Raw genomic sequence first — 14,718 nt, 5'->3', positions numbered from 1 at the left:
CCAGCTGAAACACCCCAACGCACCTCAGCCTTAGGGTATTATCGCTCCAATGCGGTGCCTGCCCTAACCGCCGTCCATCCTGGCCATGGCCCGAGCGCGATCCGGAGAAAGGATCCAGATATACTTATACCCTGCTGCTATCCTGACCCGACTGCTTGTAGATTGAGTGAGTCCCAATGTCCAAAGCTAATACCCGGGCAGTCCCTTGGACTTCCCACCTCATATACCTCCTTCTTGTCCTCCCTACCGCCCTCAGCATCACCCTTTTGCTCAGCGACTCCCAGCACTGGACTCTAACAGGCAACCTGTACACCTTCATCAACCGCTACCGCACGACCGTGCAAACGGCGCTTCAGATACTGGCCACTCTCCTCGGTGCCATTCAGATCTTCTGCATCTGCCGCCTCGTCAACCACGCCACCCGCATTCTCTTCAAACACTCCACGCACCACACAACCCTCAACGACCTCGCCTTCTGGTCCGCCCTCTCCACGCCCACCACCAACTTCTCTCTCCCTGTGCCGCATATTATCCTCACCTTCCTGCTCGCCAACCTCTCCGCCGTCCTCTCCGCCCTCTGGACCGGCGCCCTCACCCCAACCTCGACCACCACCACCGCCAACACCACCATCCTCATCCCTTCCTACACCAACCGCTCCTTCATCAAAGAATACCCTTCCCAGATCGACACCACGGGTCCCACCCTCCGCACCTCCCTCGGCTACTTCACCTACTCCGTCGGCGTCGGCCTGCTCACTTCGCTCGTCTCCTCCGCGTCCACCGCCTCCCCACTGACCGGCTCCCTCCGCACCCGCTCCCACCCCAAACTCGACTCCACCGGCTACACCTACCTCGGCCGCTCCTACGGCGTCGGCGGTCCTGTCGGCCTGACAGATCAAAACATCGCTGCATCCTTCCCTCACGCCGCAAACTACACCTACCGCGAACGCGGCTACCTCGCCCACGTCTCCTGTCTGTACAACACCTCCACCCTCTTCCTCCTCGAAGACACCTACGACACAGCCCTCTATGTCGCACAGGGCCCGCTCCCGGATAGCAACGTCTCCTCGGGCGAATACTCCACCTACACAGGGTGGTCAACAGACACGATCGTAGCATTGGGAGTAGCCAGCCAGCCCGCGGCATACACGAAGGAGAGGTACGTCGCTGCGGCAGCGGGGAGTTATTACTCGTCATTGAACGCGAGTCAGTGTCTGATTAGCTTCGTACCGAGATGGTTCCTCGTGAACGTGGCTGTTCAGGAGAAGGTGGTAGATGTGGTTCCGCTGAATACTACCTCTTCCTCATATCAAGAAAATAAAGACGAAGAAGAAGAAGCAGAAGAAGAAATAGACATCGACCCCACGAACAAAACCATCCACGTCGCCATGCGTCAACTAGAACTCATCTCCAACGACCTCACCTCCTTCTACCGATCCACGCTCGGCGATGCATTCAACACGTCTATCGCGGATCATGCCACCAACACCAACACACCTTTCTCTTCCTTGAACTCAACCAATAATACCATAACGCTAACAGGCATCCGAAACACCTACATCTCCCTCATCGACGACATACTCGCCGCGTACGCCTCTGCCCAACTCATGGTAGGGAACTTCACCGCTCCCACCACGGCCACAGTTACTGTGGATGCATTGCGTCTCGGATCGAGGGTATATATCGTGGCGGTGTTTGTGGTGAATGTGCTTGTGGTGTTTGGGGTGGGGGTGGAGATGGGACGGACGAGGGGGTGGAGGGAGTTGCCCTCGTTTGATTATTTGGATGCGAGGATGTTGGTGCTGGGGGGTGCGAATGGGGGGAGGGGGATTGCGGAGAGGGCGGCGGGGATGGGAATGGTGGGGTGGAAGGGGATGGGGAGGATTGGAGTGAGGCTTGTGGGTGTTGGTGGGGTGAGGGGGGTGGGGTGGGGGTTGGTTTATAGTAGTCGTGGTGGAAGTAGGAGTATAGATAGTAGTGAGAAAGGGAGGAGAGGGTCGCAGGAGACGTTGGTGGAGGGGTGGATTTGATTCATTTTTATTCATAGTAGGAACTTATAGCTTTACAAATACGTTACTACTGCTTAAAAAGAAGATGCACGAAGTGATATATCTGTATTACTTCTGACTCCTCACCATACTCCGCAACGCCTCCGTCTCCCCCTCCAACTTGGAAACCCGCATCTTCAACTCGTCCCGCTCGCGCTTAATCGCCGCGAGTTCCTCCTCCAACTGATTCATCCGATCCACGCGTCGCTGACGATAGCGTCGCGCAGCAAGGGTATTCAGTTCCCGCTTCTTGACCCGGTTGGGGGCTTCTTTCGGAGGAGCGGCTGTTGCTCGAGAGGATGCAGTGGAGCTGACGGATGGCATGGGTGGGAATTCTATTTCAGATAGTTCTTCACCAACCGTTAGTCACTTTTTACATTTTCTTCATTTGATAGGAAAGTTGGGTGCCCACCAGGAAGAGAATTCACACCAGGCGATGCCAACAGGTTCAACTCCTCGCTCAATTCCGGAGAACTCAGCAAAGTATCAATCGGGTCGAGATCGGGTTCCGCAGTGGTAACAGATACAGGTACAAGAGAGTGAGGGTGAAGGATCGTTGGGCAAGAAGTATGTTGTTGTTGAGTGGTCGGATCCGAATAGCCAATGATCTGATCTTGATAGCTACTATCGCTCAGACTGGACAAGGCTGTGTTTGAGGTATTGGATCCGGCAGTGAGAGAAGTATCTAGCGGGGAGTCGTCATAGAATAGGGAAGTCGTGTCAACGGGAGGAAAAGCCGCTGACGAGAGGTCGAAAGTAGGTTGATGAGTATGATGGAATTCGGGAGGAAGGTAAAAGGGATCAGAATATTGGGGGAGGTCCTGGTAGAATTGATAACTATTATACGGCGGCGGCGGAGAGGTCTCGTCTTGCGCAGATGAACGCGACGGTCTGGCGGATGGCGTGCATGTTGGTAATTGCAGTGACAGCCATTCTTCTATACTTGAGGCCGGGTCCTTGGACCCGGGAGAGCCGGTGCGACGAGAGGGAAGAAGAGGACGCTTTCGCCGAGGCGATGGAGGATGAGAAAGGGGAGGAGAAGATGAAGTTGGTCGGGGTGAGGCCCGGTTTATAAGGCCGCTGCGGAGGGAGGAGGCGGGCTTCCTTTTGGGTTTAGTGCGGCGGGTGGGGCGGGTACGTTTTGGGCGCATGTTAGTTGGGTGGTTTTTATTCATGCTGAAGCAATAGTTGCGCTGGATTATAGAAAGAGAGAGTATGGTGTAGTATGTACATCTTGATAGAATCAACCAGCGCAGTATCCCAGCTATGTACCTCGTCATTCTGAGCCATCTTCTCTTCATCATAAACCCTTAAGGAAGAAATACTGTCTAGTAACATCTTGGTTAGCTGTATCCATGTGGAGATGGAAAAGACACTATGAACACGAGCGAGCCTCTCAGATGAGGTCGGCCCCTAGCTTGGAAAGGTTCTTCCATGTTCATCTTTCCAGGCGCTTCAGAATTGCGGAGCATGTCAGCAATCGGGGGTTGTCTTCTTCGTGCCGTGGACGCTAGCCGTTTGGAGAGGGCTTACGGCCGGAGCAGATTGGCATTGAGGTGGCAATGAAGGATTGGGTGCTGTGGTGAGATGACAGATAAGGTGCAGATAGGTTCAACTGGGTTCCATTCAATGATATTATAGTGGCTATTCCCTACAGATATCTCTTTTATTTCTATATGCTGCTATACGTTGAGTCAGATTACCGTCAGAAACCATCATGGTGAGTCCAAATGAGTCTCCGTGAGTCGAGATGATGCAGATTGAGTGAGCAGTGAGCACAGCAAAGAGACCACTAAACTGCACCCGCCAAGGGAGCACAGGTGGGACCATCAAGCATGAGTCATTCTCACTCATGGCCAAAATGCTCCACTGGCAATCTGCCCCACCCTCCACCTCAACACGAACCAGCCAATCAGCGTGTGACTCCCCAGACATGCAGCGGTTATCATCCTGATAACACGCGGGTCTTCTTTCCGCCCTGATCGGGCCTGACCTAGGCCATCTATGCTTACTTACACAGATCAATGTTGTCACTGTGGCTTGTTGCAGAGCTTGACCTTATTATGGAGAACACCAACTAAAGCATGCCTCATGTCCGTTGCAAAATATCGAGCCATGAGTCTAAGTATCATGATAGTTATAAACCTCATTGTATCCCTTCATTGCTCTACTGTGATTGCCGACAGTGTATTTACTGAAGAATATATTACCTGTAGATTGTAGGACAGAAGATGTATCAAGTTCAAATACATACTTATTAGAGTATCAGTCACAACACCATTCGCTTTCTTCATCGGATGCCATTTCCACAACCCCACTAATCCCCCAGTTCAGTCAATGCATGGGAATGATTGATATTAGAAACCCTACATTCTGTCATGCGGAGATACATTTCCTGCCACTATACAGATGAATATCAATATGCCACACATCTTCTTCTTCTAACACGAATAGAATACCTATAGCAATTCTTGCCACGCCTTTGAAGAGTCCATAGTAGAAATCAGTTGAAGATGTCTGCCTTAATCACCTTATCCTCATATAAACACCTCATTTGGCATGAAATCCTTGTATACATAGATTGACTTTCGCTTCGAGTCATATACACCTAATGACGGCATCCATTAGGGCTATAAGCAGAAACCAACACTACACAATAAGAGTTGGAACTTCTTCCTTACTAGATATCTAACTCACTACACAATCAGCACCTCCTATCACCAACCCTACCCCAGTAACCACCTCTACCACCACCACGATGCACCTCTCCACCATCACCACCACCCTAACCACCGTCCTCCTCTCCGCCACTCTCTCCACAGCCTACACCCTCCCCCCAAACCTCGCCGCCCTCTACAACAAACACAAGGTCTGCCCCCACCCCATATCTACCACCCCTACTAACCACGATAGAGAGAACAGTCCAAACCATGCTCCCACCCCCTCGCAACCGGCTTCACCGACGGCCTCAACCCCACCGACACCACATTCACCTACTGCAGCGACCTCTCCAACCGGTCCATCTTCCTGCACAGCCCATCTGCCGGCGGCCAATACGACAACATGGACATCGACTGCGACGGAGCCAACTCCCACGGCGGGAACTGCGGATTCGACGAATCGATCCAAGACCAGACGAGTTTCAAAGACATCATTGTCTCATCCGGGTACGGGATCCCGGATCTGGATGCGAATATCCATCCGTATGTTGTGTTTGGGAATACCGATTATGATCCTCAGAGGGATGGGATGTGGCCGTTGAGTGTTATGGGGGTGGTTTGTAATGGTCAACTTGTAAGTAATAGACCCCTCCGGAGGAGGGTATGGGGGTGTATGTATGTGGTTTGCTGATAAGTGGGGATGGGTGTTAGTTCTACGGCATCTGGGGTGATACAGCTGGGGGTAGTTGGACAGGCGAGGCATCGATTGCGTTGGCCAAGTTGTGTTTTCCGGATGATGGGATGAGTGGGAATAATGGACATGTTACGGATGATGTCCTGTATATTGGGTTTATTGGGAAGGAGGCGGTGCCGGGGAATAGGGCCAATTGGAAGGCGGGGACTACGTGGGAGTTTGAGGAGAGTATTCGGGGGTTAGGGGAGAAGCTGGTTAGTTTGCTTACTTAGTACCTAGATAGTTAGATAGCTAGATAGCTAGGTAGTAGTGGAAGTTGCTTTTCTATATTGTGTCTATTCTGTTCCTTTATATGGCTGGGTATTCACCCTGCTGGTTCCTGTTGACTCTTCGGCACTACGATTCTAGATGTGGCTGCAGACTATACTGCGTAGGTAATTCAATAATATGTTTGTATAATTCCTATCAAATTGAATAATCGCATCCGACCAAAGCAAGGTATCATAAGCGCAGCAGCAAGCCAAGCCAACCGTCAAGCTCTCCCAACGCTGAAACTCGCTCCCGCTATGCAGAACAGAAACAATCATGTCGTCAGAACCACACTTTTGGCGCGTTCCGTTGCAGTGGCCCAAATCAAAACGCCGGCCAATGCGCCATACAGAATCATCAAACAGAAAGATAAGCAAGGGTATAAGTCAAATACATGATCATTTCTTGAACATGTAGTGTCCGTAGAGCCCGCCTACGTCGCCCACGGCCACGGGAATCTTGCGCATGCCCCACCAACGGGCGCCCATCTTCCAGGAACGCGCTCCGTCGTCAAGCATGACTTCCGGCATGGAGGCCGGGTCCCGCACGTACCAACCGCGACGGCCCAGCTCGCGCACCGTCCAGTCCGGCGAGGTGCGGGTGTTGCGCGCCCGCTCGCGCAGAGGAGCGATGAGCTTGTCGCTGAACTCGATGACCTGCAGCGGGTAGCTCTGCGGCGCAAGGATGACGCACGAGTTGGGGTTGAAAATGGTGCCGATCGTCAGCTGGTTGGCCTTGTTCAGGTCCAGATAGCACAGCGTCGAGGGAACCCACGGGGTGATCGGCTCTCCCTCCACCGGCTTGGGCGGCACGAAGAATGTGTTGAGATCCTGGCCAGTCAGCTCGCACGAGCTCAGGCCCAGCTCTTCCAAATGCTTCGTCAAGGGCAGCAGGGCTTGAGTGTGAGCGGGGGTAACCTTGGCCCCTCCGAGGTTGAGCGAACGGAGAGTAGAAGGCAACCGAGGGAGAAGTGCCTGCACATCGTCCTCCTCCAGGAGCCGTGACCGCGTGGGATCAGTCAACAGGTTCAGGTACACCAGCGAGTCGCAGACGGCTGGGTGGGTGGACAAAAACTCGACAACTCGAGAACCCCGCAGGCGAGAGCACCGGGAGATGCTAAGATGAGTGATCTTGGCGGTCTCGGGGATAGAGAACAGCGCCTCCTCGCTGATCTGCGTGTGGGTAACATCGAGGTGAGTGAGGTTGATCAGACGGGGCAACAGAATTTCGAAGGCAGTCGCGGGAAGACTGCTGCATTCGTGCAAGGAAATCCGTCGCAAGTTCGGCAGGGTCATGGGAAGGCCAGGGCCGGAAATCAAGGCCTCCAAGAAGAGAGAGGAGAAGGATTGAGAGGAGCAGCCGCAGAAGTCGACGGCGGATAGGTTCGGAAGACCGGTGAACAGCTTCCGAAGCACGTCCAAGCTGATATCGCCCTCGACATGTTCCTGCAGCAAGCATTCCTTCAGGTTGGGGAGGAGCTCCAGGCACTGCAGAAGCGTCTTGGCGGTAAGGTTCTGGATCTCGGCGTTCATCTGCTTGGTGCGGCCCAATCCAACCGACGTGAAGTGCGAGAAGTCAAGGCGGCGAACCAGCGTGCCCAGTGCGGGGTAGCGAGAGATATGATTGAGAGCTTTGGAGAAGATGATGGAATGGGGGAATGTCATGTTCCGGTACAACACACTGAGGGTGGCGGCGTGCAACGTCTTCGAGGTAAGCAGGCACGAGATCAGATCCACATTACGGGGTGTATATCCATTAGGGGGGACGTCCAATGCCAACATAGAGATAAGATGGTCTGCATCCATTAGCGGCCGGGTATTCAATGGAAGAAGCCGCACTTACCAAGAACCTCCGGGGGGAGCTTCTCCAGGGCCGAGGTGCCTGCAGGTGGCTTCTGCTCCACTTCCACCTCTTTCACTTCCGGCACCTGCAATTTATGCTCTTCCACCGGCACTGGCTTGCCAGGCGGAGTGACATCAGGCGTATCCCAGGCCCAGCCGCGGGCGTGCAAGTTTCCCAAGCTGCGGAGGTCGCTGTAGCTCCGACTCAGACTCTTGCCACCCAGCCGGATCTGCTTCCAGCCGAGAAAACCACCGCATGGGCAGCAGAAATCGGGCTGCATGTCCGCAGGGCTTGACTTGGTGGGTTCTTGAGGGGACTGTTCAACGTGGGTATCGACGAAGGACTGGGCAATGCCTATGACGTGTGAGTGACCTGCCATGACACCATCGTGCGCGTCCAATTGCTATACATACCATCCACGTCTTCCTTGATGGAACCGAATGACTCCCGACGGCGACTGCTGGACCGGGAGTTCTGGGAGGAGCAAGCAGAGGGATGAGGGGAAGCGTTGCGAGAGCCTTCAGTCGGCGAGGTGTTTCCTGAGACAGCGGGAGAGTATCTAGGCTGTGGTGTCTTCTGCAGAGACAGCGGGACGGTGGTGGCGGCCGACATGATGAAGAGGGGGGAAGGGCGTATGGTCCGGGAGGCTATATAGGAAAGGAAAGCCGGTCCCAGAAAAGGGTGGTGAGGTGTCAGGAGGATCAGGAGAGGCACACACACACACGCACACAGAAGAGGACGGTGGGAAGAAGGAGGGAAAGGGAAAAAAAGGAAAAAGGCAAAAGCTTTTTTTTTCTTCTTTCCCCAGATTCCACCCAAGACACCCCTGGCTGCAAAGTGCGCTAGAAGATGCCAAAGAGGGGCGCTGGAGACGTAATTAAGCGTATATTGTTTTATTCGGAGCCAGAGCGTGAAGGTTGTTGCTGTTAGTCACAGAATCCGCGGCGGATGGAACGAGGCCGCGCCCCGAGGCGGGCACACGCTATTTGACTCCAAGAGATCCAAGCCGGCGGACAGGGAAATGATTCGCTTAAACGGAGGGGCAGCCAGTGGACCGTGCAGTGAAGCTATGCAATGTTGGTTAACAGGGCTGCTTGTTTCGGTGCAGATCAATCGAGGGGATGGTGAGGGGAGAAGAAAGAGAATCACGGCCAAGTGAGGTCAGTAGATGGTGGCACAGGGCGAAAGGTAAAAATAATGTTGAGTCATCAAACAGTGACAGGGGGATGCAAACTGGGGAAAAAAAAGAGAGAGAGAAAGCGGCAAGAGACTGCAAGTCGACGTCAAATTTCCATTAAGTAAGGCGAACAACACTGTGACACTCTTGGTAATTTTCTCTTTTTTATTTTTTTTCCCTCTTGTATTGCCCGCGGAGTGGAGGCGGAAAGCTCAGCGCAGAAAAGCAGAGAAACGCCCACGGATCCCGCCGGTGACTGAGACTGCCTGACTGAACTCCCCTTCAGCGGCGAATCCGGTTGTTCGGAAGGAGCAAAGACAAAAAGAGGTACCATTCGGCTGCTCCATTCTTACTTCTTACTTTGCTGCATTGTGAGTGGTCCTCCCCGTCCATCCTTGAATCCTTTGACCGTTGATCGATCGCCTTCCGCTGCGGATTGGTTGCTTTTTCTCACACGGCCGAACTACTATTTTAATCCACGTTCGGGGGCGATACCCGGTCGACGGAGTACGGAGTATACGGTAAGGTTATCAATCAAACCGGTCGGAAGGTGGCACAAATCCGGAGGTAGTCGTGGAATTTCCTTTCTGAAAGTGCTCTCACAATATCACACTCACACACTCACACACTCACACACATACATTAAACACACACACTCCCTGTCTCTCTATTTGTCATCTTCCCGGTGAAGAGCTGGTATTTTTCAGCAAGAACAGGAATAGATTACGGACAGGATTTCCATTAGTCGACAAAAGTGATGATTCGATGGCGGACCAGCTGGCGCCATGGCCGAGTCTTGCTCGATCGGGATCACCGCCTGCATTCTATGACATAATGGAAAACCGCCGCTGGTGGCCCCGTGACCTGCCCGACGGGGCGGGATCTTCTCAAGGCCGAGTCCGCTTTGCTCCGACCATCGGGACTTTCTACTAGTTAGTACTCCCTAGGACTACTAGGAGGAGGTAGATGAGAGAGCTGTTCTCGTAACAGTAATTCAACGCGTATCATCTTCATTTCTAATGAACTCCCAAGACAATAATTCCCCCTATAATCAGACCAGATATAGTTTCTCCCTCCAAAATCATGTCGCCATTTACCCCAGACCTGCACGCACCCCTGATGCAATATTCCTTACCTAACAATTACTACACGCCCGCCCTTCATTTGCTCCGGGCGGGATCCCGTGATCCTGCGGGGAGCGCTAGTGCTGTCATTTTCCCTCTTCCTCCCCCTTCTCCTCTTTCCCATTCTTCGTCATCCATGGCCATCCTCGCCCTTGTCCCAGAGATCAGGAGAACTCAATCCCTGACATCTTCTCGCTTCCAAGGAGCGTCTTAATGAAACCAGGCCACATGTCCAAGTTACGGCCGAGTAAGCTACTCTTTTCCGAAGCAAACCGACCCAGGTCATTGAGCATGGTCAATACACTGATGGCGCTCGTATCGGGGTCATGACTCCTGGTTGACTGACAACATCATCCCATCCGACGAAGTAGTTTGACAACTTTCATGATTGTGGGGTAGCTGCACAAGAGGGACTAGCGGCAGGGAGCTACTACTAGCTACTAACTAGGCTACCGTGCCCCAGGGGGTCATGAACTATGTAGCACCCCCTGATTGGCAGGCCGATCTTAGTACTTTCGAGATCGCATGGATGATCGGACATGATACCGAAATCCATGAAAGGGCATTGGTGTGTGAGAAGTACACTTCATCTCCCGAAACAGCCAAGTCCACTTCTTTGACGATCACCTCACTCTTATGCAGCAACCCATTGCTTGAAGTTGCTGACCAGGTCTTTTCAACCAGGATATAGTATAGCAGAAAGCAAATCGAACAATTTCTTCTCTCGATGTCATCTTTGAGGTCGTTCGTGCAACGAGGCTTTCAATTTCATACATCCTTACGCAGCACAACATGTTCTACCACACCGGAAAATACCCCGCATAACTCCAGACAGGGATCGCCCTCGGTGGGTGTGCTGACTCCTCAGCCCTTCATTGGTAGTTGATTACATGCTGCTTGAAAGTCATGGAACACCAGTGTGACCAGACATGCCCATGCTTCCTTTCTACTTGAAACGGTTGCACATATGATGTCTTTCAAAGTGATGATCGCAGGCAATTACTTCAACCAGCAGGAATGGTTGGCGTCGTAAGATGAGGACCAAGAATGTAGACGAGGCGCTCACCCCAAGACAATGAAGCGAAATCTTGGCCAGCATGATATTACTAGCTCCAACACAGCTTGACTCCAGTCCGAACATCCGGTCATTCCTTCCAAGAAATGAGCGAGGTAGTAAGCTACTATGCATCCGACTTATCCATAGCCAGGCCATCCCCGTCTTGGCTTCCCCTTGCAGACTGTCGGGAGTTGACACCGACACCTTGCCCATGCCTTGGTCGTCATCGCAACCACCCTCCCCCATGTCGTGCTGGGTTGGTCAGATTCGTAATCCATCACGTAAAATATTCCATCTTCTGCCGTGAGACATGCATCACGGCACTTACATGTTATAATAAAGAGATATATTCTGACTAGTATACTGACTATACATCAACCACTCAATTATGAGAAGTACTAAATACCGCCAAGCCAGGGATCCCCAGCTAAACCAACCCATCCCCAACAGGCGGCGTGGCTAGCCGAACTCCCCAAGCGAGCTCGCATTCCCCACCCTGTAGACTATTAGTCTGGGCCTCTCATAGTCGAGTTTCTATTGCTCCAGAACTTACAATACTAGACTGACAGGCTGGCTGACTTGGTTGGTTCCTGATCACAACCAAAAAAACCGCCTAATTGATTATCAATTAACTAACTAATTGTTTAGTTACTTACTTACTTACTTAGTAATCAATGCTCGCTGCAACCATCAATGTCAACTTGTTAAAAGCCACTGCAACCCAAGGTAAAGATAGTTATCTTATGGTTACAATCATGTTGTCCAAGATTACCGGGAAATTTGAAATACCCGCGGTAAACTCCCTGATCACGAGACAGGGACAGGGACCCGGGTCGCTCACGCCAACATGACACCACTTGACACCTACGCACGCAAGCAGTAGCAGCAGCAGCAGCAGCTTTCGCCATCTATCCCCTTCTTGTAGTAGTAGTTCGGTGGGACGCGTGATCCGTGGATTGATTGATACGATGCCGGGTGGAGACTAACTGCTACAAATGACTGATGTGGCGGGTTTCCATAGGTAAGGGGATTGTAAGGCTGAGGTGAGGGTGGGGAGATGGCATCCACTGGGTCATTTGGTAAGGTGAGTTGGTTTTGTATATGGGCAAAGTACGAGTACGAGAGAGGTGTAAATTGGTTTTTGACGAGTATCTATGGGTGAAAGTGAGTGGGAATTTGTGGATTTGGGGGATCATTAAATATGAGGAATAATTTGGAATATTGGTTCGATGCGACTGGATGATTCTACTCTGTATGCAATGTGCTGGGTTGTTTTCTCTGATTGGTCAATTCAGGAATTACAATTTCATCTTGTTGTCGCTCTTGTTATTTTGGAGATATGAGAGCACATCATCTTTGTTACTGCTATAGCATCGCTCTTCACTTCTAGCTTACCTGTGCTTTTCTCAACTGCAATGCAGCAGTCATGGTATGAGCAAGAGGACTCTTCGTCCTCCGAGCACTATCAATACTACTGGTACCCGATCAGGTTGACAATCAACAAGGCGATAATTCCTACAGGTGCTCTGTCACTCTCTGTTCATATGGGAATCAGTTGTCGCTAGACCTGTTGAGATAGGGGCCCCTTCGCGAAATTGGAGTCTTACAGTATGTCCGGACATAGGTAGTGTGTCACTTGGCAGTTATTAGGCGCCTTATTATGTATAGTATATTAACATACTCAACAGGCTACAGAAGACATAACCATCCCTACTCACCACCACCATGGCATATCCTGCGCACAGTTGCTGGTATACGAACCAGCACACAGTCTCAACTTCACGTCTTGATTGATAAAATGCCGGGGTTATAATCCTGCTAGATCTTCAAGTCACCATAATCATCCAGCACTACATTATGAGTTTCATGATGTTGTCCTTGAAGTTACTGGTACTGACTCGCCAAAGTTGCCCGCGTTTTCTGCGTGTCGTCATTGAATACCTTCCTACTTAACAACCTGCATCTCGATCCAAGGTCATATCACGTGATCGCTTCCAAGTAGCTTTCAAAGCAGTCCAAGGGCCCTTTCCAGTCAAGATCCGCCAGTCTACCTTCTTAGAGACCATCCTTCTGCTGTTGCTAGACGGAGGATACAAGGCTGAAGTAGGATGCGGACCGCCGCAGAAATGAGGCTGTGCTGGCTAATCACAAGCGGGCACATCCCTGTCCTTCAGCCTCGCCAACTCATCAAGTGATCTCTAGAACGACTGCTTGTTGACTTCCCCGAAGCCTTTGCACAATGCTTTGTTCCACCCCAGGTTCTGTCCCCTGACCGGTGTAAAAAGCACTATTCACATTCAAGGCAAATTACTCAGCCAACTTGCACTATGCGTTTGTTGCATACGCAAGTGTCTGACACGGGGGATTATGTGATTGAAGAATTCTTGAATTACGACCTACCGCCATACGCCATCTTGTCACATACCTGGGGCGAAGAGGAAGTCACTTATCAGGAAATCAATACGGCCGAGGCGAAGAAAAAGAGCGGATACGAGAAAATCCCACAATGTTGCTCGGTAGCTAGGGCGAGTGGCTACGAGTATGTCTGGATAGATACATGTTGCATTGACAAGACAAGCAGTGCGGAATTGTCTGAGGCGATCAACTCCATGTATCTTTGGTACCAGAAGGCTGAAATATGCTACGCGATCCTTGCAGACGTACGATCTGAAAGTGAAATTGCCCAGAGTAAATGGCTTACCCGAGGCTGGACACTTCAGGAGCTGATCGCTCCATCAAGGATGGTATTCTTGAACGAGGGGTGGGAAATGCTGGGTGATAGAGCAGAACTCCGCGACAGACTATCTGAATACACTGGGATTCCCGCCGGTATACTGTCCGGAGAAGAAGATCTCGAAACGGCTAGCGTCGCACAGAGAATGTCGTGGGCTGCGAAACGACAGACCTCGCGAGTGGAAGACCGTGCCTATTCCCTAATGGGCATATTTAATGTCAATATGCCGTTGATCTACGGGGAAGGAGAAAATGCTTTTATCAGACTTCAGGAGGAGATCATGCGCATCTCGGATGATCAGAGTCTTTTCGCATGGGCATCTTCCGATGATCGCGGCGGGCTTCTTGCTACTTCCCCTGCTGCATTTGCCCATTCCCATAATGTTGTTCGATTCAATCCGTTTGGTAGTCTTGACAGCCCGTTTACTGTGAGTAGTAGAGGGGTCCATGTAGATCTCGGCTTCGCAGGACTAGGAGGCGAATGTCTAGGTCTCGCTATACTCAACTGCACGGAAAGGACCTTCACTGAAAGAACTCAGCAAGATAAGATAATTGCCATCTATCTGAAGGATTTGTCTTTCACCATGAATCTGTTCCAGAGGGTTCGAAGCGGAGTTTTTCGACACATCGATATCAGAGTCTTTCGCTCAACCCAATATCCTGTGAGAAGGATTTGTGTCCGAGGCGGTCGCATGATGCTGATGCAAAAGCGAATCGCCGTGAAACAGGACGACATCTCCCCCGAACAAACTCACCATGTTGACGAGCTTAGGCCGCTAATGCATCACAAAGATCCATCAGCATTGGGGTTGGCTTCAAAAGCAGGTAATAGAGATGCCGTATGGTTACTATTGACGCGGAGCGACGTCAGGATAGAGATAACAGATAAGAATGGTCAGACACCGCTATCGCTGGCTGCAAAGAATGGCCACGAAGGCATTGTTCTTATGCTTCTGGCGAGAGGCGCTACAATTGAGACTCAGAATTCACTTAGCCAAACACCACTATCACTGGCTGCTGAAAAGGGACATGAAGGCATTGTTCAAATGCTTCTTGAGAGAGGCGCCAGAACTG

The 14,718-nt window shown here is 51.5% G+C and overlaps 5 protein-coding genes across 5 annotated transcripts; 3 read left to right on the top strand and 2 right to left on the bottom strand.

Moving 5' to 3' along the window:
• Positions 1-176: 176 nt before the first annotated feature.
• On the top strand, positions 177-1,589 carry ASPBRDRAFT_80378 (uncharacterized protein; the record flags this gene model as incomplete). The annotated part of the gene is made up of 2 exons (XM_067629486.1): positions 177-1,159; positions 1,223-1,589. Coding segments are annotated over 2 exons (1,350 nt in total), but the record flags the coding sequence as incomplete, so codon positions are not given.
• Positions 1,590-2,117: 528 nt separating this feature from the next.
• On the bottom strand, positions 2,118-3,223 carry ASPBRDRAFT_126567 (bZIP transcription factor JlbA/IDI-4; the record flags this gene model as incomplete). Its single annotated transcript, XM_067617878.1, has 2 exons — positions 2,118-2,398; positions 2,461-3,223. The coding sequence occupies 2 exons, from the start codon at positions 3,221-3,223 to the stop codon at positions 2,118-2,120; spliced, it is 1,044 nt and encodes a 347-aa protein (XP_067478325.1).
• A 1,583-nt stretch (positions 3,224-4,806) lies between these two features.
• On the top strand, positions 4,807-5,674 carry ASPBRDRAFT_127805 (glycoside hydrolase family 75 protein; the record flags this gene model as incomplete). Its single annotated transcript, XM_067618004.1, has 3 exons — positions 4,807-4,917; positions 4,971-5,342; positions 5,420-5,674. The coding sequence occupies 3 exons, from the start codon at positions 4,807-4,809 to the stop codon at positions 5,672-5,674; spliced, it is 738 nt and encodes a 245-aa protein (XP_067478324.1).
• A 435-nt stretch (positions 5,675-6,109) lies between these two features.
• ASPBRDRAFT_127942 (Leucine Rich Repeat domain protein) lies at positions 6,110-8,165 on the bottom strand (the record flags this gene model as incomplete). Its single annotated transcript, XM_067618012.1, has 3 exons — positions 6,110-7,506; positions 7,554-7,907; positions 7,967-8,165. The coding sequence occupies 3 exons, from the start codon at positions 8,163-8,165 to the stop codon at positions 6,110-6,112; spliced, it is 1,950 nt and encodes a 649-aa protein (XP_067478323.1).
• A 556-nt stretch (positions 8,166-8,721) lies between these two features.
• Positions 8,722-10,068, top strand: ASPBRDRAFT_55723 (uncharacterized protein; the record flags this gene model as incomplete). Its single annotated transcript, XM_067627434.1, has 6 exons — positions 8,722-8,741; positions 8,802-8,913; positions 8,952-8,982; positions 9,017-9,101; positions 9,453-9,627; positions 9,763-10,068. 6 exons carry the CDS (start codon positions 8,722-8,724, stop codon positions 10,066-10,068), a joined length of 729 nt encoding a protein of 242 aa, XP_067478322.1.
• Positions 10,069-14,718: the final 4,650 nt, after the last annotated feature.

This window comes from Aspergillus brasiliensis (assembly GCF_001889945.1).
Source record: "Aspergillus brasiliensis CBS 101740 unplaced genomic scaffold ASPBRscaffold_7, whole genome shotgun sequence".
Taxonomy (NCBI): Eukaryota; Fungi; Ascomycota; class Eurotiomycetes; order Eurotiales; family Aspergillaceae; genus Aspergillus; species Aspergillus brasiliensis.
The sequence above is the reverse complement of the archived record's forward strand: the minus strand, read 5'-3'. Positions and strand labels throughout refer to the sequence as shown.